Source organism: Geotrypetes seraphini, chromosome 8 (genome assembly GCF_902459505.1).
Source record: "Geotrypetes seraphini chromosome 8, aGeoSer1.1, whole genome shotgun sequence".
NCBI classification, from domain to species: Eukaryota; Metazoa; Chordata; class Amphibia; order Gymnophiona; family Dermophiidae; genus Geotrypetes; species Geotrypetes seraphini.
Window position 1 is genome coordinate 184,645,630 of NC_047091.1, and position 22,661 is coordinate 184,668,290.

Genomic DNA, 22,661 nt, shown 5'->3' on the forward strand with positions numbered 1-22,661 from the left:
ATCCTGAAAACCTGGCCTGGCTCCGGCTCTCGAGGACCGGAATTGCCTACCCCTGCCCTGGGGCTTAGACCTTCATGAGATCTGTGGGAGTGTGTGGCACAAGAGTTACAGCTACCGCCTCAGCACCCTGAGGTTACTGGTTCAAATCCCACGCTGCTCCTCGTGACCCTGGGCAAGTCACTTAGGGCTCCTTCTACACAGGTGCGCTAGCGTTTTTAGCACGCGCGAGCTGAAAAATTACCGTCTGCTTAAAAGGAGGCGGTGGCGACTAGTGCACCTTTGTAAAAGGAGCCCTTACTCCCCCATTGCCCCAGGTACATTAGAAAGAATGTGAGCCCAGCAGGACAGACAGAGAAAAATGCTTGAGTACCTGAATGTATAAATGCGTAAATAAATAAAATATTGTCTTCTTATATTAAGTTAATCAGGTTTTCTATTCTGCCTCTACCTATTCAGTTCAAGAGGTTGGGTCAGGTACCCAGGAAGTTATAATGGACATGTGCACTTCACTCCTTCTAATCCAGTGGTACCTCAGAATCCGAACGCCCCAGAACTCGAACGTTTTGGAATCCGAACCTTTTTTTTGTAGTAAATTTTGCCCCGGAATCCGAATGCTGCTTTGGAATATTTCATATTTTACCTTAAAATCCAGTGTATTTCCTGTTAAAATTTGAGTTTGCGGGACCCAGGAACGGATTAATCCAGTTTCTATTCTTTTCAATGGGAAAAATTGTCTTGGAACTCGAACGGGGTTCTGGAACGGATTAAGTTTGGATTCCAAGGTATCACTGTATTTGTTTATATGCCTATTACATAAGAGCCTCTAGGTTCTAGAGAATGAACTGAGGAATCAATTTCAATCCTAGCAACAAAACCAAAAAAGAAAAAGTACATTCCCCCCCCCCCCTCGTACGACAGTCTTTCCCTTTAATAAGGAATAGGTCTGTCTTTCTAATCCTGCAGCTACGGACTCGACTGTGTTTAGGAAAATGTGTCCACTGCTTTACAAACTAGGTTGCACAGCGCCAGAAAGGTCATTTCCTGAATCGTTTATACGTATAATAATGCTTGAGTCCCTGAATAAATTCATGTAAACCGTTCTGAGCTCCCCTGAGAGAACGGTATAGAAAACTGAATGAATGAATAATAAGAATATTTGGGGAGGGGGAGGGTTTCAGAGGGAGACGTTGGCATTTTTTTTTTTAATCATGGGAAAATGTACACAATCTTTATGAGTAGCGCTTACTCTTTGCAAAAAGTGCATCTTTCAGAAGAGTATACACTATTAATAACACCGTAAAAAAAACAAAATAATATTTTCTCCTATCAAAAAACATGAAATAAATGGGCATCCCTATTAACAGACTATAAAAGAGGAAGCTGGGTTAGAATGGGTCAAAAAATGGCAGAGGCCAGCGCATCTTATAGACCGAGATAGGAGAAGCGGAGTCCACGCCATTATTTGTCTCCTGTGTGTTCTTACGGAATGGAAAGACTTTCTCTACTGTACCTCAAGGCAGGGCAAATTCAGCCCAAAGTTGAGGCAGCCTCCATCGAGGGCAATACACTTACAGGTCCTTTTACTAAGGTGCGTTAACCGATTTGGCGCGTGCAAATTGAATTGGCTCTTGTTAAACGCTAACGCGTGCATGTTAGTCTATGGACGTGTTAGCGTTTAGCATGCGCTCATTCGATTAGTAAAAGAGGGGGTTAGTCCAGCAATTCTCCACTATTTTCGTTCTGTATGTTTCCGACGGAACGGAAAAAAAGTGGAAAATCTCTGGGCTAACTTACGCTCCTCCCCCCTCCCCTACCGCATGTGCGTACCCCTTCCCCGTACCTTTTTAACTTCAGCACGAGCAGCCGCCAACTTAGTGCCCGTGTCAGCGTCAGCGCTCTCTCTGGCGCGGGTCCTGGAAGTGATGTCAGAGAGAGCACCGAAGCTGACGCGGCACTAAGTTGGCGGCTGCTTGTGCTGAAGTTAAAAAAATGGTACGGGGAAGGAAAGGGGGAGGAGTGGGCGGGGGGGGGGGCAGAGAGGAAGAGAGGTGCTGGTGCCCTGAGCAAGACAGCGCCCGGGGCAGACTGCCCCCTTCCCTTACAATGCCACTGTTTCTAATCCAGACATGGGCAACTCCAGACCTCGAGGGCCGGAATCCAATCGGGTTTTCAGGATTTCCCCAATGAATATGCATGAGATCTATTTGCAAATATTCATTGGGGGAATCCTGAAAAACCGATTGGATTCCGGCCCTCGAGGACCAGAGTTGCCAATGTCTGTTCTAGTCCTTCTTTGAACAAATATGGTTATCCTTACAGATGTTTCTCTTGAAAACATCGCCTTTATTTTAAGGAAACTTCTAAGGCAGGGGTAGGCTATTCCGGTCCTCGAGAGCCGGAGCCAGGTCAGGTTTTCAGGATCTCCACCATGAATATGTATGAGATGGATTTGCATGCACTGCCTCCTTGAGATGCAAATCTATCTCGTGCGTATTTATTGTGGAGATGCTGAAAACCTGACCTGGCTCCGGCTCTCGAGGACCGGAATTGCCTACCCCTGTTCTAAGGGATGCAGAGAAGTGGTGGAGTGAGGAAGGAAAGACTGTGAACCTGTCTTCAACACAATTAGGTGACATCCAATTCAACTGATCATCCCAAAACAGACCAGTGCAAAATTGAAGACCAACAGATCAGCTGTAGCGATGCCTCTGTATAATTACTGTGGAGGTTTATATCGTGTGGCCATTTCAGCTCAAATTGGCTATTCATCTATAGATCTCTCTCCATGAGGTTTTTGATCAATGGGAAACAGAAGTTTGCACTCTCTACCAAGCAGTTAGAGTGAGAAAACAGACCCTTGCTCCCTTTAAATTAATTCTTTATTTTTAATGGCTTTCCTTTGACCATCGTTCTTTAACGAGGAAGGAATGAGGGGACCATTACAGGCTCTTTCAGCCCCTCACATAAAATGCACTACCCCACTTTACCCCTTAAACAATCATTGTAACTGAACGTTAACAATTAATACGTTTACTATCCAACCCCCAAAAATTAGAAATTTTACAATAACATGTAGTTTAAAAATATGATTTCCTTTAAAACAGGGGTGTCCTGGGCCGCACAGGCCGAAAAAAATGTTGCTGGGACCACACAAATGCGCAAACACTGCAGCAAGACAGAGGAGGGATCCGGCAAGACGGTAAACACCCGAGGGCAGCAGAGGAAAACACTGCACCGCCCTCGACCGGGGCCGCACAAAATACTTCATGGAGCCGCATGGGGCCCTTGGGCCGCAGGTTGGACACCCCTGCTTTAAAACGTCACGCTAGCAGCTGCCACACGGCAAAACCCCAAAGCTTTGTAAACGGGGATTAATTTATTACTGTAAAGATAAATAAGGTATACAACATCGGCATCTACGAAAGAAACTTGGTTTTTTTTTTGTTACATAGATCTTTTCGGACTCCGGTTAGGTTGCAAAGGTCGGACAGTGCTAAATCTAATAGATGCTGGCACTGCCATCTTGATCTAGGGACATTCCATTTGAGGGTCAAATGATTACGATATTGGACGTTCCGCTATCGCTATCATATGATGTAATATTGTTTGCAACGATGTTATTCCCTACGAAACCAATGAATGCAAACCAGAATAAATTGCTCCTCATCATCAAATTGTAGACATATAACCAGCAGGTTAACTTTTATAACTGCCATGTTCATTTTTTGTTATCTTTGTTATTAATAACTTTGTTATTTTTTGTTGCATTGTTTGTATTGAATGTAACTGCTGTGAACCGCCTAGAACTCCCTGGGTATGGCGGTGTATGAAAATAAAATTATTATTATGATTATCATGACAGCAGCTGATAAGGAAAAATTGGGAAAACTTAAATGACAGTTTTTGGTGGGAATCCTTGTGTCAGATTTATAAGTTTGAAAACATGAATTCTTTACGGAGGGGACACCATAGCAAATTGAAGGAAATTTGGGGCCCGTTAACAAAATATTGTAAGATATTATATGTTATATGTTATTGTATTTAGACTCACTGTATTGTATTGTAAGTGGATCTATGATATTGTATTGTATTAAGATTTTTGCTATTCGCTGAATGTCCAGCCTTCTTATAATGTAAACCGCCTAGAAGTCGCCTGACTATGGCGGTATAGAAAAATAAAGTTATTATTATTATTATTATTATTATTATATGAATGTGAAATATTAGCGTTATTTCCCTTTGATTCATGGAAATTTGTTAGACCTATCCAGGAGGTGTATATTATGCATTGGTATAGAGTGCTGTATGCTATATTACGTGTGTTTGCACTATGTATTTGATTTTTAAAAATGAATAAATAATTAAAAAAGATATGTAATACAATTATGATAATTATATTGGCGTGACTGCATATAGAACCGATATTTGGTATTACAAAATGACCAAAATGGAAAAAAAACAAGTTTCAAAACAAAACCACAATCTTTTTTTGAACTAATTAAGGGGGGTCTTTTATTAAGGTGCGCGAGCGTGTTTAGCTTAAAAGGAGGCGGTAGTGGCTAGCACGCCTTTTACTAAGACCCCCCTAACATAAGAACATAAGTATAGGCTTACTGGGTCAGAGCAATGGTCCATCAAGCCCAGTAGCTCGTTCTCACGGTGGCCAAATGCAGATCTCTAGTACCTGGCCAAAACCCAAACGACTGAAACCCAGAGGTTTTAGGAACCTTCCAATAGAAAGAAATTGGGATTCATGAGCCCTGGGCGTGGGAGAAACTAGTAAAAAGGCCTGGAGTTAACATCTGGACACCTTTCATTTCTGAAAATTGTGTTTTCTAATTGGCTGCAAAGGGAAACAACCATCCAAACTAATCGGGAGCCTTTCCATAACGGTTTAAGTTCTCAGCCCAACCAACAAAGTTGGGGAAGTCTCCATCGAGGGCTACACACTTAGTCCGGTGATTTTCCCACTTTTTTTTTTTTTGGTTCTGTTGGAAAAATACACAACAACAAAAAAAAAAAAGTGGGAGATCGCTGGACTAAAATTGGGCTGGGAACTTTTCAGCAAACCCTCATAGATGGATAGGCACAGCCAGACAGATGGACAAACCCACACAGTTACACAAACTCACATACACACAGACAAACACACACACATACTGTATATAGACAGACAGACATATAAACAGACCCACATACACATCAATAGGTATGATAGACAGACAGAAATATAGACAGATTGATGGATAAATATATTCACTTAGACATAGATAGACAACCCACATTAGATAGACAGACAGACAGCAGATACCACACACATGTATAAACAGACAGACAAACATAACAATGTATACAAACTCATTGCTAAATATTTTAGTTTCTCAAATTGAGAAACAAAAAATGATTTTATGAATGAAAACATTTTTCATGGCAATCAAATAGATTCAAACGAAGGAGCAACGGAGAGTTCCGATTTCCCAGTAATAAGCTCACCATTAACTCAATTTCACCCTCTTAAAATCGATTAGCTGAAAATTTGCTTTGATCCTTACCTCCCAGCTTTGGTTATAATCATCTCGGTCCCCACTTCGTGAAACTTCAACCACAACTCTCGCTCGTGCAAAAACACTTTAATGCCTTCCATCCCCTGAAGAACAGCAAAACGTTTCATGATCACACGTGAAAACATTTGTGTGGTTTAAAAAAAAAAAATAAAAAAATCATAAATGGTTGCGTGATGTAATTTCCACTATTTTGAGAGCAGGTAATTGAAATGTGAACGCAATATTGCAGCGTTAGCCGCGCACCAAAAATACATGTCGCATTCATTCAAATAAAATTCTCACTGAATTATTAATTTTTTAAAAATGAAAGAATAATCAAATGTATCTGATCAAGGTTAAACAAGTCTTTAAAAATTCATTTGCAAAGAATGAAATTTTAAGAAATGCTTTTGTTTGCCTGTGATCTTTGTTAATTCAGCTACAAAACTTCATATGCTTAATATAAAGCCAATTCTAGAGATTTTTTTTGAAAAAATGTGTTGGAAAACACTGGCCCTATTTCCTATTTCTTTAGGTTTTAAATTGTACATTTTAAAATCTTTATTTTTTTTTTAAAAACAGTAAAGGATAAATATTCATTTTAGGGCTCCTTTTACTAAGCTGCGCTAGCGGTTTTAGCGCACGCTAGACGCTAACGCCTCCATAGAGCTGATGTTAGTTTTTCCGCGTAGCGCGGGGGTTAACGTGCACTAAAAACACTACCACAGCTTAGTAAAAGGAGCCCTAAGAGCGGTAAAAACATTAGTGATGGCTATGCTTTCTGAGCTCTCTTCCATTTTTTGGTTGGTGTTTTTTTTTGGGGGGGGGGGAGTTGTAGGCTTTAACGGTTTCTTTTCTATTTTTTAATTGCACTCGGTTAGAGGTGATACAGTTTTGTGTACAAACAAGAGTTGCCTTGTCTTATCTTACTTGAATGATTGTAAGTAAATATGACAGTGCTGAATCCCTCCTTCCTTCTAGTAATGAGAGACAGGGCATCCTGCGGCAGCCCAAAAGTGAAGCGGTTGAGATAATTTGGAAGACAATACTGGAATATGGAAAAAGGGGGGGGGGGACGGTGGCAATGCTAACAATCTGAACTGTGATAAATAAAAATTAAAAAAACAAAACAAAAAAATAAGTTACACTACCTGGCTTCATTGACATGGTTCTGCCAGTCTAAAAGGATTGAATCCCTCCGAAACCTTAATACTACCTAAGAAAAGGAAAGAGGGAAGTGAGCAGGTGGTCTTTTTGCGCCAATCAGTCCTACCTGCTGCGTGAAAGCTGCCTGGGGCGAGGAAGGAGCTTTACTGCTTGTCCCCAGCTGAAGGTCCGGCTTGCTGTCCGATTGCTGCTCTTTACATTCAGAATCAGTCGGAGTATCTGGCAGGCCAAAATCTTCTTCGGCGGCCGCCATCTTCTGCGCCCTCAGCTGAGTCTTCCACTGGAAAAACAAGGATTTTTATTATTATTATATTTAATTTAAAAAATCACATTAGACTCGCTACTAGTTCCAAGCAACATTAAATTCAAAACTCTGAGGGGGATCCAAGACACGATAATCAAGCTAAAACGCGGTGTGAGGAAGCCTTGCCTAACTTTGCTTATTAGGTGTAATGCTGTAAATGACACAGATTCAATTTTGTCAGGGGGAGTGAAGGGGTGTCCGGCATACAAAACATAACACGTCCCAGGGCTGACTCCAGCAGTGGGCATAGTCTGGACGCCTGAAAAGGCCAATAAAGATAAGATTTCATTATTTCTGGATAGGTTAAGTTGAAACTAAGACCTACTGCTGTTTTCGTCTGTCCTGTTCCCAGACTCCTTTCTCCCACAGACCTCGACTTCTCGGTTTTTTTTTTACAGTTGACAATGCACTTACATTGTTTTAGAAAATTACCTGGCTGAAATATTAACAAAATAGACGCCTTCTGGGACTACCAGATTTTGTGGCCTAATGTATCACTGCGAATCTAAAGTCCTTAACTGACCACAGAAGAGCAGGATGAAATTCTTAGTTCCCCTTAATTGTATCCATGACATCTCGTTTGTCTGTCTTGCCTGTTTAGATTGTAAGCTCTTTCGAGCAGGGACCGTTTTCTTACTCTTTGTGCCTCTGTACAGCGCTGCGTGCGTCTGGTAGCGCTCTAGAAATAATTAGTGGTAGCAGTAATTGACGCACTTAGCCCAAATTTAGGTCATCAAGCATTAAAAAGGAAAGGAAAGAAAAATTATAAAGCTGGAAAATTATTTTCAGAATCATTTCTGAATCTCTACCATTAAAAGAAAAAAAATTCTGTTTACTGCGAAATGAAGAACATATTTTCTGTATCTATATAAATATTACCTATCGATATATCTACCTATATATTTCATATTGCATATACTTATTACATATATTGCTACATATCATGCATGCATGTAACAATTCTCTTATTCAAGGATATCAACAAGTAATATATTTATAATAAGGAATAAGTGCATGTATTGAAAACTTTAAGACTTGCCTGATAATTATATTTTTAAGATTGCCTTCTATAATTTAAACTATGGCTCAAGTTTATGAAAAAAAGATAAGTACCGGGTACACGGTGAGAAATTCTTTCTTACAAGAGTTAAAAATGCAAAAATGATCAAAATATTATTCGTAAGGATCTGACTTTATAGGATGTATAATGGAAAGCTAGATAAATATTAAAAATGGGAATAAATAGGAAAATCCATCGGGTTGCAAGCAAAAGTATCAACATTGAATTAAACGTAAAATCAGAGGCACCTCTCAATAATCCTGGTTTTCCAGCAGGTTCAAAGTTTTCCTAGAGGAGCCTCTGTATCTTGTCTTAATTAGAGGAAGTGCAGCCAGACTGAATCATCCAGTGATTTTAGCACAGACATAACAATGAGCGAAACAGCGTGATTTAGCCTAAGAAAATACCGAAAAGTGTGGGATAATTTGTAAATTTCACGGCTCCACGTTATTTTCTTGTACAAGGGGCCGCTGAAAAGTTCTCTCAGCCCAACCAAGAAGAGAATGAGGAGAAGTCCTGAAATTTACAAGTTATTCCACACTTTTCCTTGGGAGTTGCATGATTTTGCTTGTTGCCTCAGTAAGGTGAGGACAGTTTTAAAAGGCATCTGTAACTGATGATCAATAGATCTGAAATGCAACTTTTAAAAAAGTATTTCTCAGTACTTGATTATTTTAGCATGTAAAATATTTTTCATGCTTAGATAATTCATCTCATAAAACAGGAGTCCCTTGTGTTTGTGCTAAAATCACTTGAAAACACTGGAATATAGGCATTGATGCATCTTAAAGAATTGATTTTATTCAGAGAAGCAAAAGTCTCAGATCTGAGGGCTGCTGAAAGGTCTCAGCCCAGACGACCAACTTCCTCAATTCTGAGCCTTGTTTTTTTGCCACTGTGTTCTCTATGTCGTTGTGTCAATTTACAGAAACGAAATTCTCTGTTTTGTTTTTTTTGTGTGTGTGTTTTTGGGTTTTTTTGAGGGGGGGGGGCATTGTTTCAGATCACTGGTTGAACCCCATCCACATCATTCTCTTCTAGGTTGGGCTGAGAACTTTTCAGCACCCCGCTTGTGTTTTCTTGGCTTTCAAGCAGGCCGAAACCGAAGCCGAATCCCGAAATGGCGATCTTTGCAGCTGCTTCTTTCGTTTCCCCGGAGGGCTTGTCTCGAGGCAAAGGCACCGGATTTTTCGGAGAATACCTGAAGACTGCAGCGAGTTGATCCCCTGGTCTGGTGGGTCCACTAGGCCTCGAGCTCCATCAGCAAAGCCGGGAGAAAAGCATTGACCCGGGCCAGACCCGCAGAGGACCGGTATACAGGGCCAGACGACCGCAGTCCAGATCAGCGCATCTCCTTGTCGGTTCCAGGCAAAAAAAGGATCCCGCAAAGTCGGCTTCTTGCTTTCTTTTCCTTCACCCCAGCAATTGTGATTTGAGGGAGGAGAATGTATCCCACCTCTTTTTCTGTCTTCCCTCTTTCTCCCTCTGCAAATACTTCCAGGTTGCCAGACCGAGATAAAAAAAAAAAAAAATAACATGCATATAGCAAAAAAAATAATAAAAAAATTTTAAACCCTGATTTCCAGGTTCCCCCGTCCCGGCTTGGGACCCAGCAAGGATGACTTGTGTGAGCTCTGGAGCTTTCAATGCCACCCTCCCACCCCACTCCCACCTTCCCTCTACGCCTTTTTCGGAGTGTCTCTCCTCTCCCTCTCTGGAGGGCAGCGTGAGTGGGATGTGGTGGGAGCAAACAGAGCTGAAAGCTGAGAGGAATGACGTGAGGGAATCTGGGCTGTGAAAAGAGACTGCCCAACCAGAGCTCTCCCTGCTCTCTCTCATTACACGTTCCCTTTTCCACCTCTCCCCCTCTCATCCCCCCACTTCTCCGTTTAAAATCCTGCTTCTTTCTTTCTTCTCTGCATATCTCACTCGTCCTCCGTCTTCCCACGTCCTCTGGTCTTGCCATTTCTTCTCCTCTCCCCCTTCCTCCCCCCATCCATCTATTTCCAAAATCTCCCCTCCTTGTCATTCACTAAAAGAATATCACAGGCAGGACCCCCCGCCCCCAAATTCTCCTTAGCAGAGGTCGCCCCCTTCTTTTCTGCAATCTAAACTCTTGCAAACCAGTTTCTTCTTCCTCTGTCGGTGGGTTAGTAACGGTGAAGAGAAGCCACGGAATTTCCTAAAAGTGGCATTTTGTGGCCACCAACTCGTGAAGGAAAAGATCAAAGATTTGGCCGCTGGAATGTTCTCATGAATCCTCTATATACAAATGCCCGACAGCCCAGCGATATTCAAATAATCAAGCCGTCATTGAAGACTGCGCTGTTTTCATCTTGATTGCTCTCCTCCCTTCTCTCTCTCTCTTTCTTCTTTTGCTGAAATGTATTATTTGGAGGGTAAAGTTGAAGAGGTCAGAGCAGGGTAAACAGCTCGGCCGTCTCATCCGACTGTCTGAAAAGAACCAGGTTTTGGGGAGGGGGGGGGTTGTATTTTTGATAAGGCTCAGAATAAACGCCATGGTTTCGATCATCCCTTCTCCCGACCCCTTGCTTTTTTTTTTTTTTTGCAAGGAAAGTAGTTGGAAATCTTTCTATTTTTTTTTTTTTATTCTTTATTCGTTTTTAAATCAAATACATAGGGCTCCTTTTACGGAGCCGCGTTAGCGATTTAATGCGCGCAATAGCTTGAGCAGGCTGTAGTTTTTCGGCTAGCGCGGGGGTTAGCGTGCGCTAGAAAGGTGCGTGTTCGTAAAAGGAGCCCTAAGTAATGGAACAAAATGCACTCTATTCCAACTCATAATACACAACTATTAATCCCTCCCCCCTCCCCCCCTGGATGTGCATAAAAACCTTTCATAGAAACATAGAATCAAAGGGAGATAATATTCATAGCTCATGATTTACAATATTTTGTTAACGGGCCCCAAATTTCCTTGAATTTGCTCTTCTCAGAATGAATGTTTTCAAACTTATAAATCTGACATAAAGACCTCCCCCCCCAAAAAAAAAAAAAAAACAACAACAACCCTATAATTTAAGTTATCCCAACTTTTCCAATTTTTCATTATCAACTGTTTGGCTACTCCGTCTTTTTAGTTCGACTCACCTGCTCAAATATCAATTCACTTGTTTGGAATAAAAAGTGTAAAAAGGTTGAAATAATAAAAAAAATTTTAAAAAAAGCTAGACTCAAGTTAGATGCTTTCTGGGCTGATCAATATATAAAGTTGATACCCGTCAGGTTTCTGAATGACTATGACAATTTTTTTATCCTAACTACTGGGCAATCTGTTCAGAAAGCATGGTTGTGGTTTTGGGGGTTTTTTTGTTGTTTTCTCACACAATTTATTTCTGTAGTTTGTAAAAGAGTCCGGTGTTATTTGAACACATGAGTAGATCTAAATCTGAATTTCTGAGATCAATTCCTTTGGATTTGAACACTTTCAGACATAAAAGTCTCCCTCTCAGTGACAGGAGCTGCATGAAATATGTAATTTACAAGTATTGACCCCTCTCTAATTAATCTATGGTTTTTTAATGTTCAGTAATTTTTATTGAGATTTAAAAATAAAATATACATAACAAAAATCTTACAAAGAATATCATCTCAACTCAGTTAATACATTGTAGATATATAAATTCTAAGAAATCAACAATCAATTATCACCACAATACAGACACAATAAAGTACCTCCCAACACTCCCGCCCCCCTTCCCATCCCCCCATTCCCAAATATTACTAATAAATAGTGCTTCACTTTCTGATTACAAATGTAATGAGTTCACTCCAAAACTGCCTCCTCTGGCTGATAATTGCTGTATAGAAGGTTCCCAGGTCATCCCAAATTGACTCTGGTTTTTATAAGATGGGGGGGGGGGGGTCGCCCTAGCTTCCATAATCATAAGAGCATGAAACGCTGCCCTCCAATGCCAAAATCAGGGTGGACTTTCTTCCAACCAATGTGGTAAAATACATTTTTCATCTATAATAAAGGATTTACGAAATAATTCCCTAACCCCTTTCTTAAAAATCCTTTCCCATTGAAGAAATAATACCGTCTGGGGGGAAGGAACCACAATTCTAGAAATAATTGATCCAAGAAAAACACAAACAGCATTCCAAAATTTCTATGGTTTCTTTTCAGAAAGTTGGGTTTTGTCATCACTATTTTCTTGTACGAGGGACCGCTGAAAAGTTCTCTCAGCCCAACCAAGAAGAGAATGACGAGAAGCCGTGAAATTTACAAGTTATTCCACACTTTTCTTGTCACCGTTTCGTTTCATTTCATAGCGTTGAAACGAAAAGTGTCAAGAAAAGTGTGGAAGAACTTGTAAGTTTCATGGCTTCACATCAGTCTTGGCGGGGCAGAACTTTTCAGCGGCCCCTCCTACACCTAGCAAAAACCCTAAAATTAAATTTCCACAAGAAACTGCAAAAACAAGCAACTATTCCCCCACCCCTCCACCCCAGACTTCAGCATTTTGTATTCTGATTTTTAAAAACCCTTCGAAGTCTTCTCCTGTGGTCAGTTCTCAGATTATTGAATATTTACAACTATAATCTAAACAAAACCCAAATTTGTTTGAAGCTGCTCAAAGAAAATGTTTTATTAATGGAAAAATAAATAGTTCTATGGCTTCTCTATAAATATCCAACACCAGCTGCAGGAAATTATATAGAAATAGATTATGGAAACACAAGTAATGATGCCACTTACCCAAAAAAAACCAAAACAAAAAATCCTCTCTCTTCTCCCAATGAGCCTCAAGATAGGAAGGAAAACGCACCCAGGAAAACAAAATCTTTTCGATGAAACTATCAGAACAGAGCGATCTTCGTCCAGAAAGAGACTGCGAACCAGGAGAAATGAAATATTCCTGTTTATTATCAACTATACTCCAATATAATAAAGAGCGTCCTGGGACGATATCTGTTATCTCACCCAGTCCTGCACCTATAAGACTGAGAGACGTCACGAGTCACGCAACTGACTCCCTGTCACGCTTGGCTGAGCCACTGATGGAACTGGGTTAAGTTGACTCTTTTCTTTGTAAGATCTGCCACTTAGATTATGACCTGGTTTGCAAGAAGTCCTTGAGCACCCACTGCAAATTATACAGAGAGCTGCAAAACCAAATGCTTCCATAACCTATTTATTAAGGATGGCGGACTCCGTGCCATGAATTACAAAGGGAAGAAAGGCCAAGCTCTCCTGATTAGTTTGAGCTCTGGGATTTAACCATGCCCGCTTTTTTTTTTTTTTTTTTTTTTGCAGTTGAGAAGTGTATTTATTCTTAGCAGGAAACCTTGTCAAAAAAAAATGCTCTGACACCTCCAAAGCAAGAGCAGATTGCTATATATAGTACATTGATAACCTGGCTGGTTCCAGAGTAGAATCCGAGAGGCAATTATTTGCCATTGATAATAGAGAAACCCAGGAGTCTTCTGCCAAGATAATGAGAAACTTAAATCCCGCTGAAAGTTTTCCCAAACTTGAACGCCTTTCAGATTAAAAGGCTGGAATTTGATCTCAAACTGGCATTTCCCCCCACCCCCTGGTTGGTTTGCTTTTTTAAAAAAAATTTTTTTTTAATTTTGCTTGTTTTCATGAGTTCTAAATAAACTAAAGCCCAGCATCTCTCCTTAAACAGATAGAAATGAGCGAAAGGGGATGACTGTCCAAGAGAAATGTAACTGATTGCGACGTTTAGGGGAAGGTCGGGGCAGGATCTGACGAGCGAAACGGTGGTAAGTAAAGGTCTGTTATTCGGCAGAATTTGGCTCAAAGGGGGTTTGACGGTGGATCTCAAAGGGGGTTTGACGGTGGACCGACAACTCACTAATCTGCTGACTTCGACCACAGCCTACAAAACCTTCAAAAAAGAAACAAAACCCCTACTCTTCAAAAAAAATGCACAAAACCAATATAACACAACCAATAATGTTCCGAATTCCTCCCGCATTACCAACTACTCCTTAGCAAATTAGAAAATGTTCAAAGTATCCCTTTAGTACTTCTTAATATCTTATCAATATGTACTTCTTAAGATCGTAACAATTCTTATGGAATCCGCCTTGAACCGCAAGGTAAAGGCGGAATAGAAATCATTAATGTAATCTAATGATCTCTCGGCAACTTCTCCGCTTCAAACACAGCGAAAGGAATCGATTTGGCTTTCCTTAGGTAGTATTTCTTTAAATCGGCAGCTCTAGGCATACAATACACATTTCATATATATTTGTGTGTGCAACTGACTCTGAACCTGGATCCCAGAGGCTGGGATTTTCTGGTAGGCCGACTGACAGAGAACGAGGAGATAGAGAAGAGAAGGGAACATAATTCCCAGTGCAGCTATGTGGGTGAAAAAGCAGTGGGTATTTATATGGGCAAAACTGCATCTATGTCAGATTCCTTCGTTTCAGAGGCGTCAAAGTCCCTCCTTGAGGGCCGCAATCCAGTCGGGATTTCAGGATTTCCCCAATGAATATGCATGAGAACATAACATAAAAATATAAGAATTGCCAACTCCGGATCAGACCTTAGGTCCATCAAGTGAAACGCACACGTGGAGGCCCCATATCACTCTATGCCGCTCATAAGGAGATGTGCATCTAGTTTACCCTTAAATCCTAGAATTGTGGATTCCGCAACTACCTCCTCTGGGAGAGCATTCCAGGTGTCCACCACTGGCTGTTTGAAACAGAATTTCCTGATATGCACTGCTTTCATGGTATGCAAATAGATCTCATGCATATTCATTGGGGAAATACTGGATTGCAGCCCTCGAGGAGGGACTTTGACACCCCTGGAGATGGTCACGAGATGCAAGATGCTGCAAGTTCAAAGAGTGGTTAGTATTTAAGAAATTCAAACCATGAGGTCATATTTTTGAGACACAGGTACAAGGTATCCGGTTCTTTGGCATTGAAGATTACCTTAAAATGGGCCCTTTCGGTGAATAATAATAATAAAGGTTCCTAATACTTTTTAAAGAAAAGTAAACGCGTGAAATATGTTCTTTTTTTCTTGCGAAACATTTCTGTTTTGTTTTTTTCTCTCTAGCAAACTTATTGGTAAAATTCTGAGCGAGGTCTGGTCCAAAGAATGTACTTGTGCGTTAAGGTTAAATATTCATTGTAGAATCAGCGACTCTTATAATTCGTTTATTAAACAATTTCTTCAAATCGAGAAGCTTAATTAATTCAAGATCAGTACCACTAACCTTCATTTTTTTTTTTTTTTTTTTTAAACTAGCTTAATTGAAGAGTATCCACTGTATCCTGGAGAGATAAAAAAAAGTAGAAGACAGCAACGAAAGTCAAAGAGAGGAGAGAGAAAATGAATGGGAAGCAATATACGATCACTAAAATAACACTTTTTAAAAAATCTCTGAATAGCTACCCAAAAAAAAAAAAAAAATCTCATTTTACACAACACACAAGGTCCGGTAGATAAAAACACTGAATATGAAAACCAAAAACCATACTAAGGTCTCTTTTTACTAAAGTGCGCTAAAGAAATTAACACACGCACAAAATTACCACGCGTTACACCCCGCGGTACGCTTCTAGAATAACGCCGGCTCAATGCTGGCGTTAAGGTCTAGCGTGGGCTGTTCCATGCGTTAAGGCCCTAACGCACCTTAGTAAAAAAGAGCCCTAAATGCAGTGTGTATGATATCTATGATAGTCCGCCCTCGATTGCTATGTTTAGACATTTGTTGCACAGAATTATGAAGGTTAAAGAAAAGATGTCGATATTTGGTAGCACTCAATAGAAAACCCAAAGGCAACCCAACAAACCATGAATGACATTTGAGGGTGGTTGCCATAGTAACATAGTAGATGACGGCAGATAAAGACCCGAATGGTCCATCCAGTCTGCCCAACCTGATTCAATTTAAATTTTTAAATTTTTCTTCTTAGCTATTTCTGGGCAAGACTCCAAAGCTTTACCCGGTACTGTGCTTGGGTTCCAACTGCCGAAATCTCTGTTAAGACTTACTCCAGCCCATCTACACCTTCCCAGCCATTGAAGCCCTCCCCTGCCCATCCTCCACCAATCGGTCATACACAGACACAGACCGTGCAAGTCTGCTCAGACTGGCCTTAGTTCAATATTTAGTATTATTTTCTGATTCTAAATCTTCTGTGTTCATCCCACGCTTCTTTGAACTCAGTCACAGTTTTACTCTCCACCACCTCTCTCTCTCTTTGTCTTTCTCTCTCTCTCTTTGTCTTTCTCTTTCTCTCTTTCTTTGTCTTTTTCTTTCTTTCTCTTTCAGTCTCTTTTTCTTTCTCTCTCTCATAGTAACATGTAGTAGATGACGGCAGATAAAGACCCTAGTGGTCCATCCAGTCTGCCCAACCTGATTCAATTTAAATTTTTTTAATTTTTTGCTTCTTAGCTATTTCTGGGCAAGAATCCAAAGCTGTACCCGGTACTGTGCCCAAATTGGGTTCCTACTGCCGAAATCTCTGTTAAAACCTACTCCAGCCCATCTACACCCTCCCAGCCAATGAAGCCCTCCCCAGCCCATCCCCCACCAAACGACCATACACAGACACAGACCGTGCAACTCTGCCCAGTACTGACCTTAGTTCAATATTTAATATTATTTTCTGATTTGGCCTGCATATGGCCGACGAGGCCGTTTCCAAGATCAGCAGGTTCTGGCACAAACCATCCCAGCATTCCAAAGTGATCGTATTCGTAGGTAGCGCGTCCTTGAAATCAGGTCAGCTGTTTTTGAATTCTCACGCATTGAAAGGCACGTCTAGGAGGCAAGAAGCATACCCGGTGTCCAAAACATAGGTGAGAACTGTGGGTGGATGAAGTTCTCTTAGGTACAGGCCCCCACAATTTCTTGTGCATTCTGTTTGCTTCTACATCTTGAAGGTTAAAAGCCATTTCCCTCATTTGAGCTTTTTTTACTGGCGCCGTGAAGCAGGTGATCAATCAGCTGTTTAAAATACTTCATGCAAGGGCAGAGTTTAATCATTAGAGACCATAAACAATATAATCTTAACCCAGCATCGTATTTTTTTTTTTTTAAATCTTGCATTAACAACAACCATTGAAAATCGAATTGAATAAATTTGTAATTTGCGAAGTTACCAGGCCTCCAAGTGACTTCTGACCGTAATATCAGTATTTAAGGACATTGTGTCAGGCCATTGCTCCTCTTTTTCATAGCGGGAAAAAGTGTGTAAGTCCAACGGACAGCTATAATTGCTTCGTTTTAATTAGATTTATGAGAAAATGAAGATAGAATTCAGCTCTATATGTTTTTGATAACGGATTTCCTCTACAACGATCGAACGTTCAGAAATTTCTCCTCCCCCCCATTAGATAACATGGAAGTATTTGGTCGGATCCCTTGAAATGCTTTTTTTTTTCTTCTCTAGTTTACTTTCATACCAAAGCAACGGAAAGAAAACACAAGTTTAATCCCAACCACAAAAGACTTTTGTCCAAAAGAAGCAGCATAATGGCCCTGGTACCCAAGTTTAAACAGTTTTTCTTATTTGGTAAAATATAGACCGTGTATGTGTGATATTTGTTTTGAGGTCACTAATTATGAAGGGCTGCTGAAAAGTTTCTCGGCCCAAGCAACAAAGTTGGGGCAGTCTCCACCGAGGGCTATTTTAGTTCAATGAAAAAATTGCTGGATTAAGGCCCTCTTTTACAAAAGTGCATACGCTAACCGCTAATGCGTCCATAGGATAACAAAGGGGAGCGTTTAGAATGTCATTAGCACATGCTAATATTTACCACGCGTTAAAAAGCATAGCGCACCTTTGCAAAAGAGGGGGGGGGGGTAAGTGTATAGCCCTCGATGGAGCCCGACTTTGTGGGCTCGGCTGAGAAGTTTTCAGCGGCCCCTCGCACCTTGAAGGGTTTCTATGTTTTGTGGAGGTGAAATAAGGAGATAATTATACACCCTCGAAGTAGATTTACAGAGGTCTGATGACATTTTAAGAAAAAAAATTAACATTAAGCTAAATAAAATATAGTAAGCTAAATCTATAATGTAAATTGGTTTTGATAGCCGGTTCTTCCCATGGCTTACCTTTTTTAACGTTCAAATTGCTATTTTTGGCTTGTATAGTATTAGTGGATTCTTAGAAAAATAGTTCATTAATTGCATATTTACAAAATAATTTGTGGTGAAGTTCTTTTAGTTTAACTCATGTATTTGGGGTGAAAAATAAAAATGGTGCAACGTCTCCATCTGGAAAGCCTTCTTGGTTCAGGGACCCGAACAAACCAATCTTCGGCTCCAACCACAAATTCTATAGTTTTCGACGAAATGTGAGTGGGGGGTCATGGTCCCAGTGGCCCACCCCATTCTGCTGCCTAGGTACTGAAAGCTGAAGGGAGGAGTTTAGCAAATTAAAATACAAGTTAACAATCAAGTGTTCTATTTTCCAACTATGTTCTTCGTTGACACATTAACTAGAATATTTTTTTGTAATTAATATTTTAGCGTGTAATATGTTCTTAAACAATTTTGTTCCTTTCTGTGCCAGTCAATGTCATTTGGAACATAGGCTCCCTTTATTGTAGACGTGCAGAATCTAAAGTGTTGAGTCTATTGTTGACTATCTCAGAAAACGCTGACTCTGTATTGTAACACCTTTACGGAAGCTCATGTAAACCACTCTGAATTGACTCCTCAGTCATTAGTAAAGCTATAGAAGATTTCAAGAAACAATAAAGTCGATTAATAAAATACTGAGACTAAATTATTGGCGGAGTTGGAAAGCTGCTTTTTCCTACTTTATCTGCCATCATTTATATTCGCTAAAGAAAAAAAAAAAAAAACACCTAAATTAAACTAACCCCCCTCTTTTACGAAACTGCAGAGAGCCGCGCTGAATGGCCCTTGCTGCTCCCGGCGCTCATGGGAACTCTAGAAACTGCCATTGCGGTTTCGTAAAAGCAGGCCTAAGTGCCAGACTAGATGTCCCATCTTGAAACAGAATAATTTGAGTCATTAAATTATTTTAAGAATTGGAACACATAAAAAAGAGATTTGGAAAAGAATATTAGCCACAAATTTTATTTTTTATTCAAACTTTTTTAGCCATCCTTCCAAATGAGCTCAGAACAGGTTACAAATCAGGTTCTCAAGCATTTTCCCTATGTGTGTGTGTGGGGGGGGGGGGGGTAGGGGGGAGGGCTCACAGTCTATCTGGGGCACTGGAGAATTAAGTGACTTGCCCAGGGTCAAAAGGAGCAGTATGGGGTTTGAACCCACATCCTTAGGGTGGTGAGACAGTAGCTTTAACCACTAGGCCACACGCTACAAATATAATCGCAATTGGAAAGATGTGTCAAAAAGTTTAGGGAAATGAGATGTTAATTCCCTACAGTCATCTGGGTCATATAGATGCTTCCAAAACAAGTGCTCAGTGCAATGCTTTCTAAAAATGAGAGAGGTGCAGAGAAGGGATGATCTCGTCAGGCCTCTATATTTGGAAAAGAATTCCAGTGTCCTTGTGCAAAGTGGAGGGAAAAAAGCCCCAGGGAGGGGAGGGCTAAAGATAACGAGATAGTCTGGAATCACAGCTTAAAGATACAGAATCCTGCAGATGAGACTCTAGAGGGTTGTTGTTTTTTAACCTTCTTCCCATCACTGCCCCAAACTCCCAGTCGGAAATATAATTAAACCTAAAACATTTTACTTTGCAGATCATTTAATCCCTTTTGCTGGTTGCTCTATACAGGCAAGGGCTTGCATTGGTGCAAAATTTAAGCCAGATCTTTAGGACAGTAACTCCAATGATCTAACATCGGCAAAAGTGCACAAAGTCGGCACAAATGTTTTTGATCCATAATGCAAATCAGCTTTTAAAATGACGCACTATGAACTTTCAGTACTATTTGTACTAATATGAACAAGCAATGCCCCGATTAATTCCCTAACACAAAAATAGCTTCTCCACCTAGGTATGGATTTTCTGCTAAGGTGACTTTGGGCTCTTTGAACTTTTCTGTTGATCTGGGAAAAAAAAAACCCCCAGCGATGTTTAAAACTATTTTTGAGGGTGAAAGTATTCCTTCCTTTAGTTATAACCAGTGGTCTTCTAAAAGTCTCAATTTGTTCCAGAAGAGGAAAATCCCCCTGTCTTATGAAGGTGAGCTAAGCATTTTAGGGCACGTGAAGCACGGACTAAACCCTAACGCATCCATAGACTAAGGGCTCCTTTTACAAAGATGCGTTAGGGCCTTAACGCGTGGAATAGCGCTCGCTAAATTGCCCCGTGCGCTAGCTGCTACCGCCTCCTCTTGAGCAGGCGGTAGTTTTTCGAGTTGCGCGCGCTAAAATGCTTAGTGCACTTTAGTAAAAAGAGCCCTAACATGCACGCATTAGCGTTTAGTGCGCGGTTAGTGCGCGCTAAAATGCTTAGCGTACCTTTGTAAAAGGAGCCCTAACATGCACGCATTAGCGTTTAGTGCGCGGTTAGTGCGCGCTAAAATGCTTAGTGCACCTTAGTAAAAGGAGCCCTAATATGCACGCATTAGCGTTTAGCGCGCGGTTAGTGCGCGCTAAAATGCTTAGTGCACCTTAGTAAAAGGAGCCCTAACATGCACGCATTAGCGTTTAGCGCGCGGTTAGTGTGCGCTAAAATGCTTAGTGCACCTTAGTAAAAGGAGCCCTAACATGCACGCATTAGCGTTTAGCGTGCGGTTAGTGTGCACTAAAATGCTTAGTGCACCTTAGTAAAAGGAGCCCTAACATGCACGCATTAGCGTTTAGCGTGCGGTTAGTGTGCGCTAAAATGCTTAGTGCACCTTAGTAAAAGGAGCCCTAACATGCACGCATTAGCGTTTAGCGCGCGGTTAGTGTGCGCTAAAATGCTTAGTGCACCTTAGTAAAAGGAGCCCTAACATGCACGCATTAGCGTTTAGCGCGCGGTTAGTGTGCGCTAAAATGCTTAGTGCACCTTAGTAAAAGGAGCCCTAACATGCACGCATTAGCATTTAGCGTGCGGTTAGTGTGCGCTAAAATGCTTAGTGCACCTTAGTAAAAGGAGCCCTAACATGCACGCATTAGCGTTTAGCGTGCGGTTAGTGTGCGCTAAAATGCTTAGCATGCCTTAGTAAAAGGAGCCCATAGTTTGCATGCATAGGTTTTAGAAATGACACTGGCAGCACAGTAGGTTAATTGATTGATTATAAGGCTGCTACAAGGTATTTCCTACAGAGTTTCTCCATTCCATACCTCTGGACAATAAAGCTGTTCTATGCCCTAATGCATGGCCTCCATCAATTTTTTTTTTAATGTAAAGGGCCTCAGTGTGAATAGAAAAAACGCTCTGTGAGCTATCGAAAGATTTCAACATACCATTCATTTTGTAAACCACTGTGACCTGCTTGTTCAGACTGGGAATTAAACATCAAAACCTAAAATAATATTGATTCTACAACACTTCAAGGATATATTTTAAAACTCACTTTATTTGAATTGTCAAGACTCCATATATGGCTCCTGAGGAAATACACTTAAGAGATTTTCTGAATTTACTATGTCAAGTGGACAAGATTGAAATTAATGTTAACACAGATCCAGCACCAAAGGCCACTGAAAAGTTCTCAGCCCAACCAAGAAGAGAACGATATGGAGCCACGAAACTTACAAGTTACTCCACACTTTTGGTTTCTCTTCTTGGTTGGGCTGAGAACTTTTCAGCAGCTCCTCCTATTGTGATGTCATAATGCCTCATTCCACCAATGCCTAAGAGCCAACCTCATCAGTGATGTCACAGTGGCTTGGATTCCCTATTCTCAAGCCCATTTATTAGATGCATTTGCCTCATTGAGATGAAAAGTGTGGAATAACCTTTAAATTTCATTGCTCCACATCATTCTCTTCTTGGTTAGGCTGAGAACTTTCCAGCGGCCTCTCATACTGTGATGTCATAATGCCTCATTCCACCAATGCCTAAGAGCCAACATCATCAGTGATGTCACAATGACTTAGATTCCCTACACTCGTGCCTATTTACTTGATGCATTCGCCTCATTGAAATGAGAAGTGTGGACTAACTTGTGAGTTTCGTGGCTCCACATCATTCTCTTCTCGGTTGGACTGAGAAATTTTCAGTAGCCCTTCGTACTGGATCTGCAATATATATTCAATGTTTATTCAGCAAAGAAAAGGACCTCAGAAAACCACATGTTGGAGACAATTTCCCTAATGTGTGTCCAGTGTGAATTTTAAAAATAGGCTATATGTACCTTTAACATCCCCTTCTTTTTTCCCCTCTATGGACCATCTCTTTTCATTTCAGACCTGTCACTCAGCAAAACCTGGTTCTCTACTGAGTATCTGAACTTCACTAACTTCTCTAACTTCATTGGTTAAAAAAAAAAAAAAAAAAATTAAATTCCATCTCTGCTTCTCTAGGATTTTATCAGGGGTTGCCAGATCAAAGGAAGAGCACATTTAAAGAGCAAGACTTGTCCCCATTTTCCCTGTATCCACACAGAGGACTTGAAAAAGGAAGACATTGACTTCTGCTTTAACCAAATCAATACCCACATTGGTTTTCGGCTTGTGAGAAGAGATGGGAT

At 40.7% G+C, this 22,661-nt stretch overlaps 1 protein-coding gene across 4 annotated transcripts in view; it reads right to left on the reverse strand.

Annotated features, from left to right (window-relative positions):
• The window catches only part of TBX5 (T-box transcription factor 5), a 74,228-nt gene extending 61,161 nt beyond the window's left edge, over positions 1-13,067 (reverse strand). Inside the window, exons 1-3 of one of the 4 annotated variants that reach the window (XM_033956029.1) lie at positions 12,795-13,067; positions 6,817-6,990; positions 5,553-5,647 (exon numbers count right to left, since the gene is read on the reverse strand). In XM_033956029.1, the coding sequence (XP_033811920.1) occupies positions 5,553-5,647; positions 6,817-6,963 (242 nt within the window). In that variant the 5' untranslated portion in view covers positions 6,964-6,990; positions 12,795-13,067. The other 3 variants (XM_033956028.1, XM_033956030.1, XM_033956031.1) reach the window with 3 other exon arrangements.
• Positions 13,068-22,661: the final 9,594 nt, after the last annotated feature.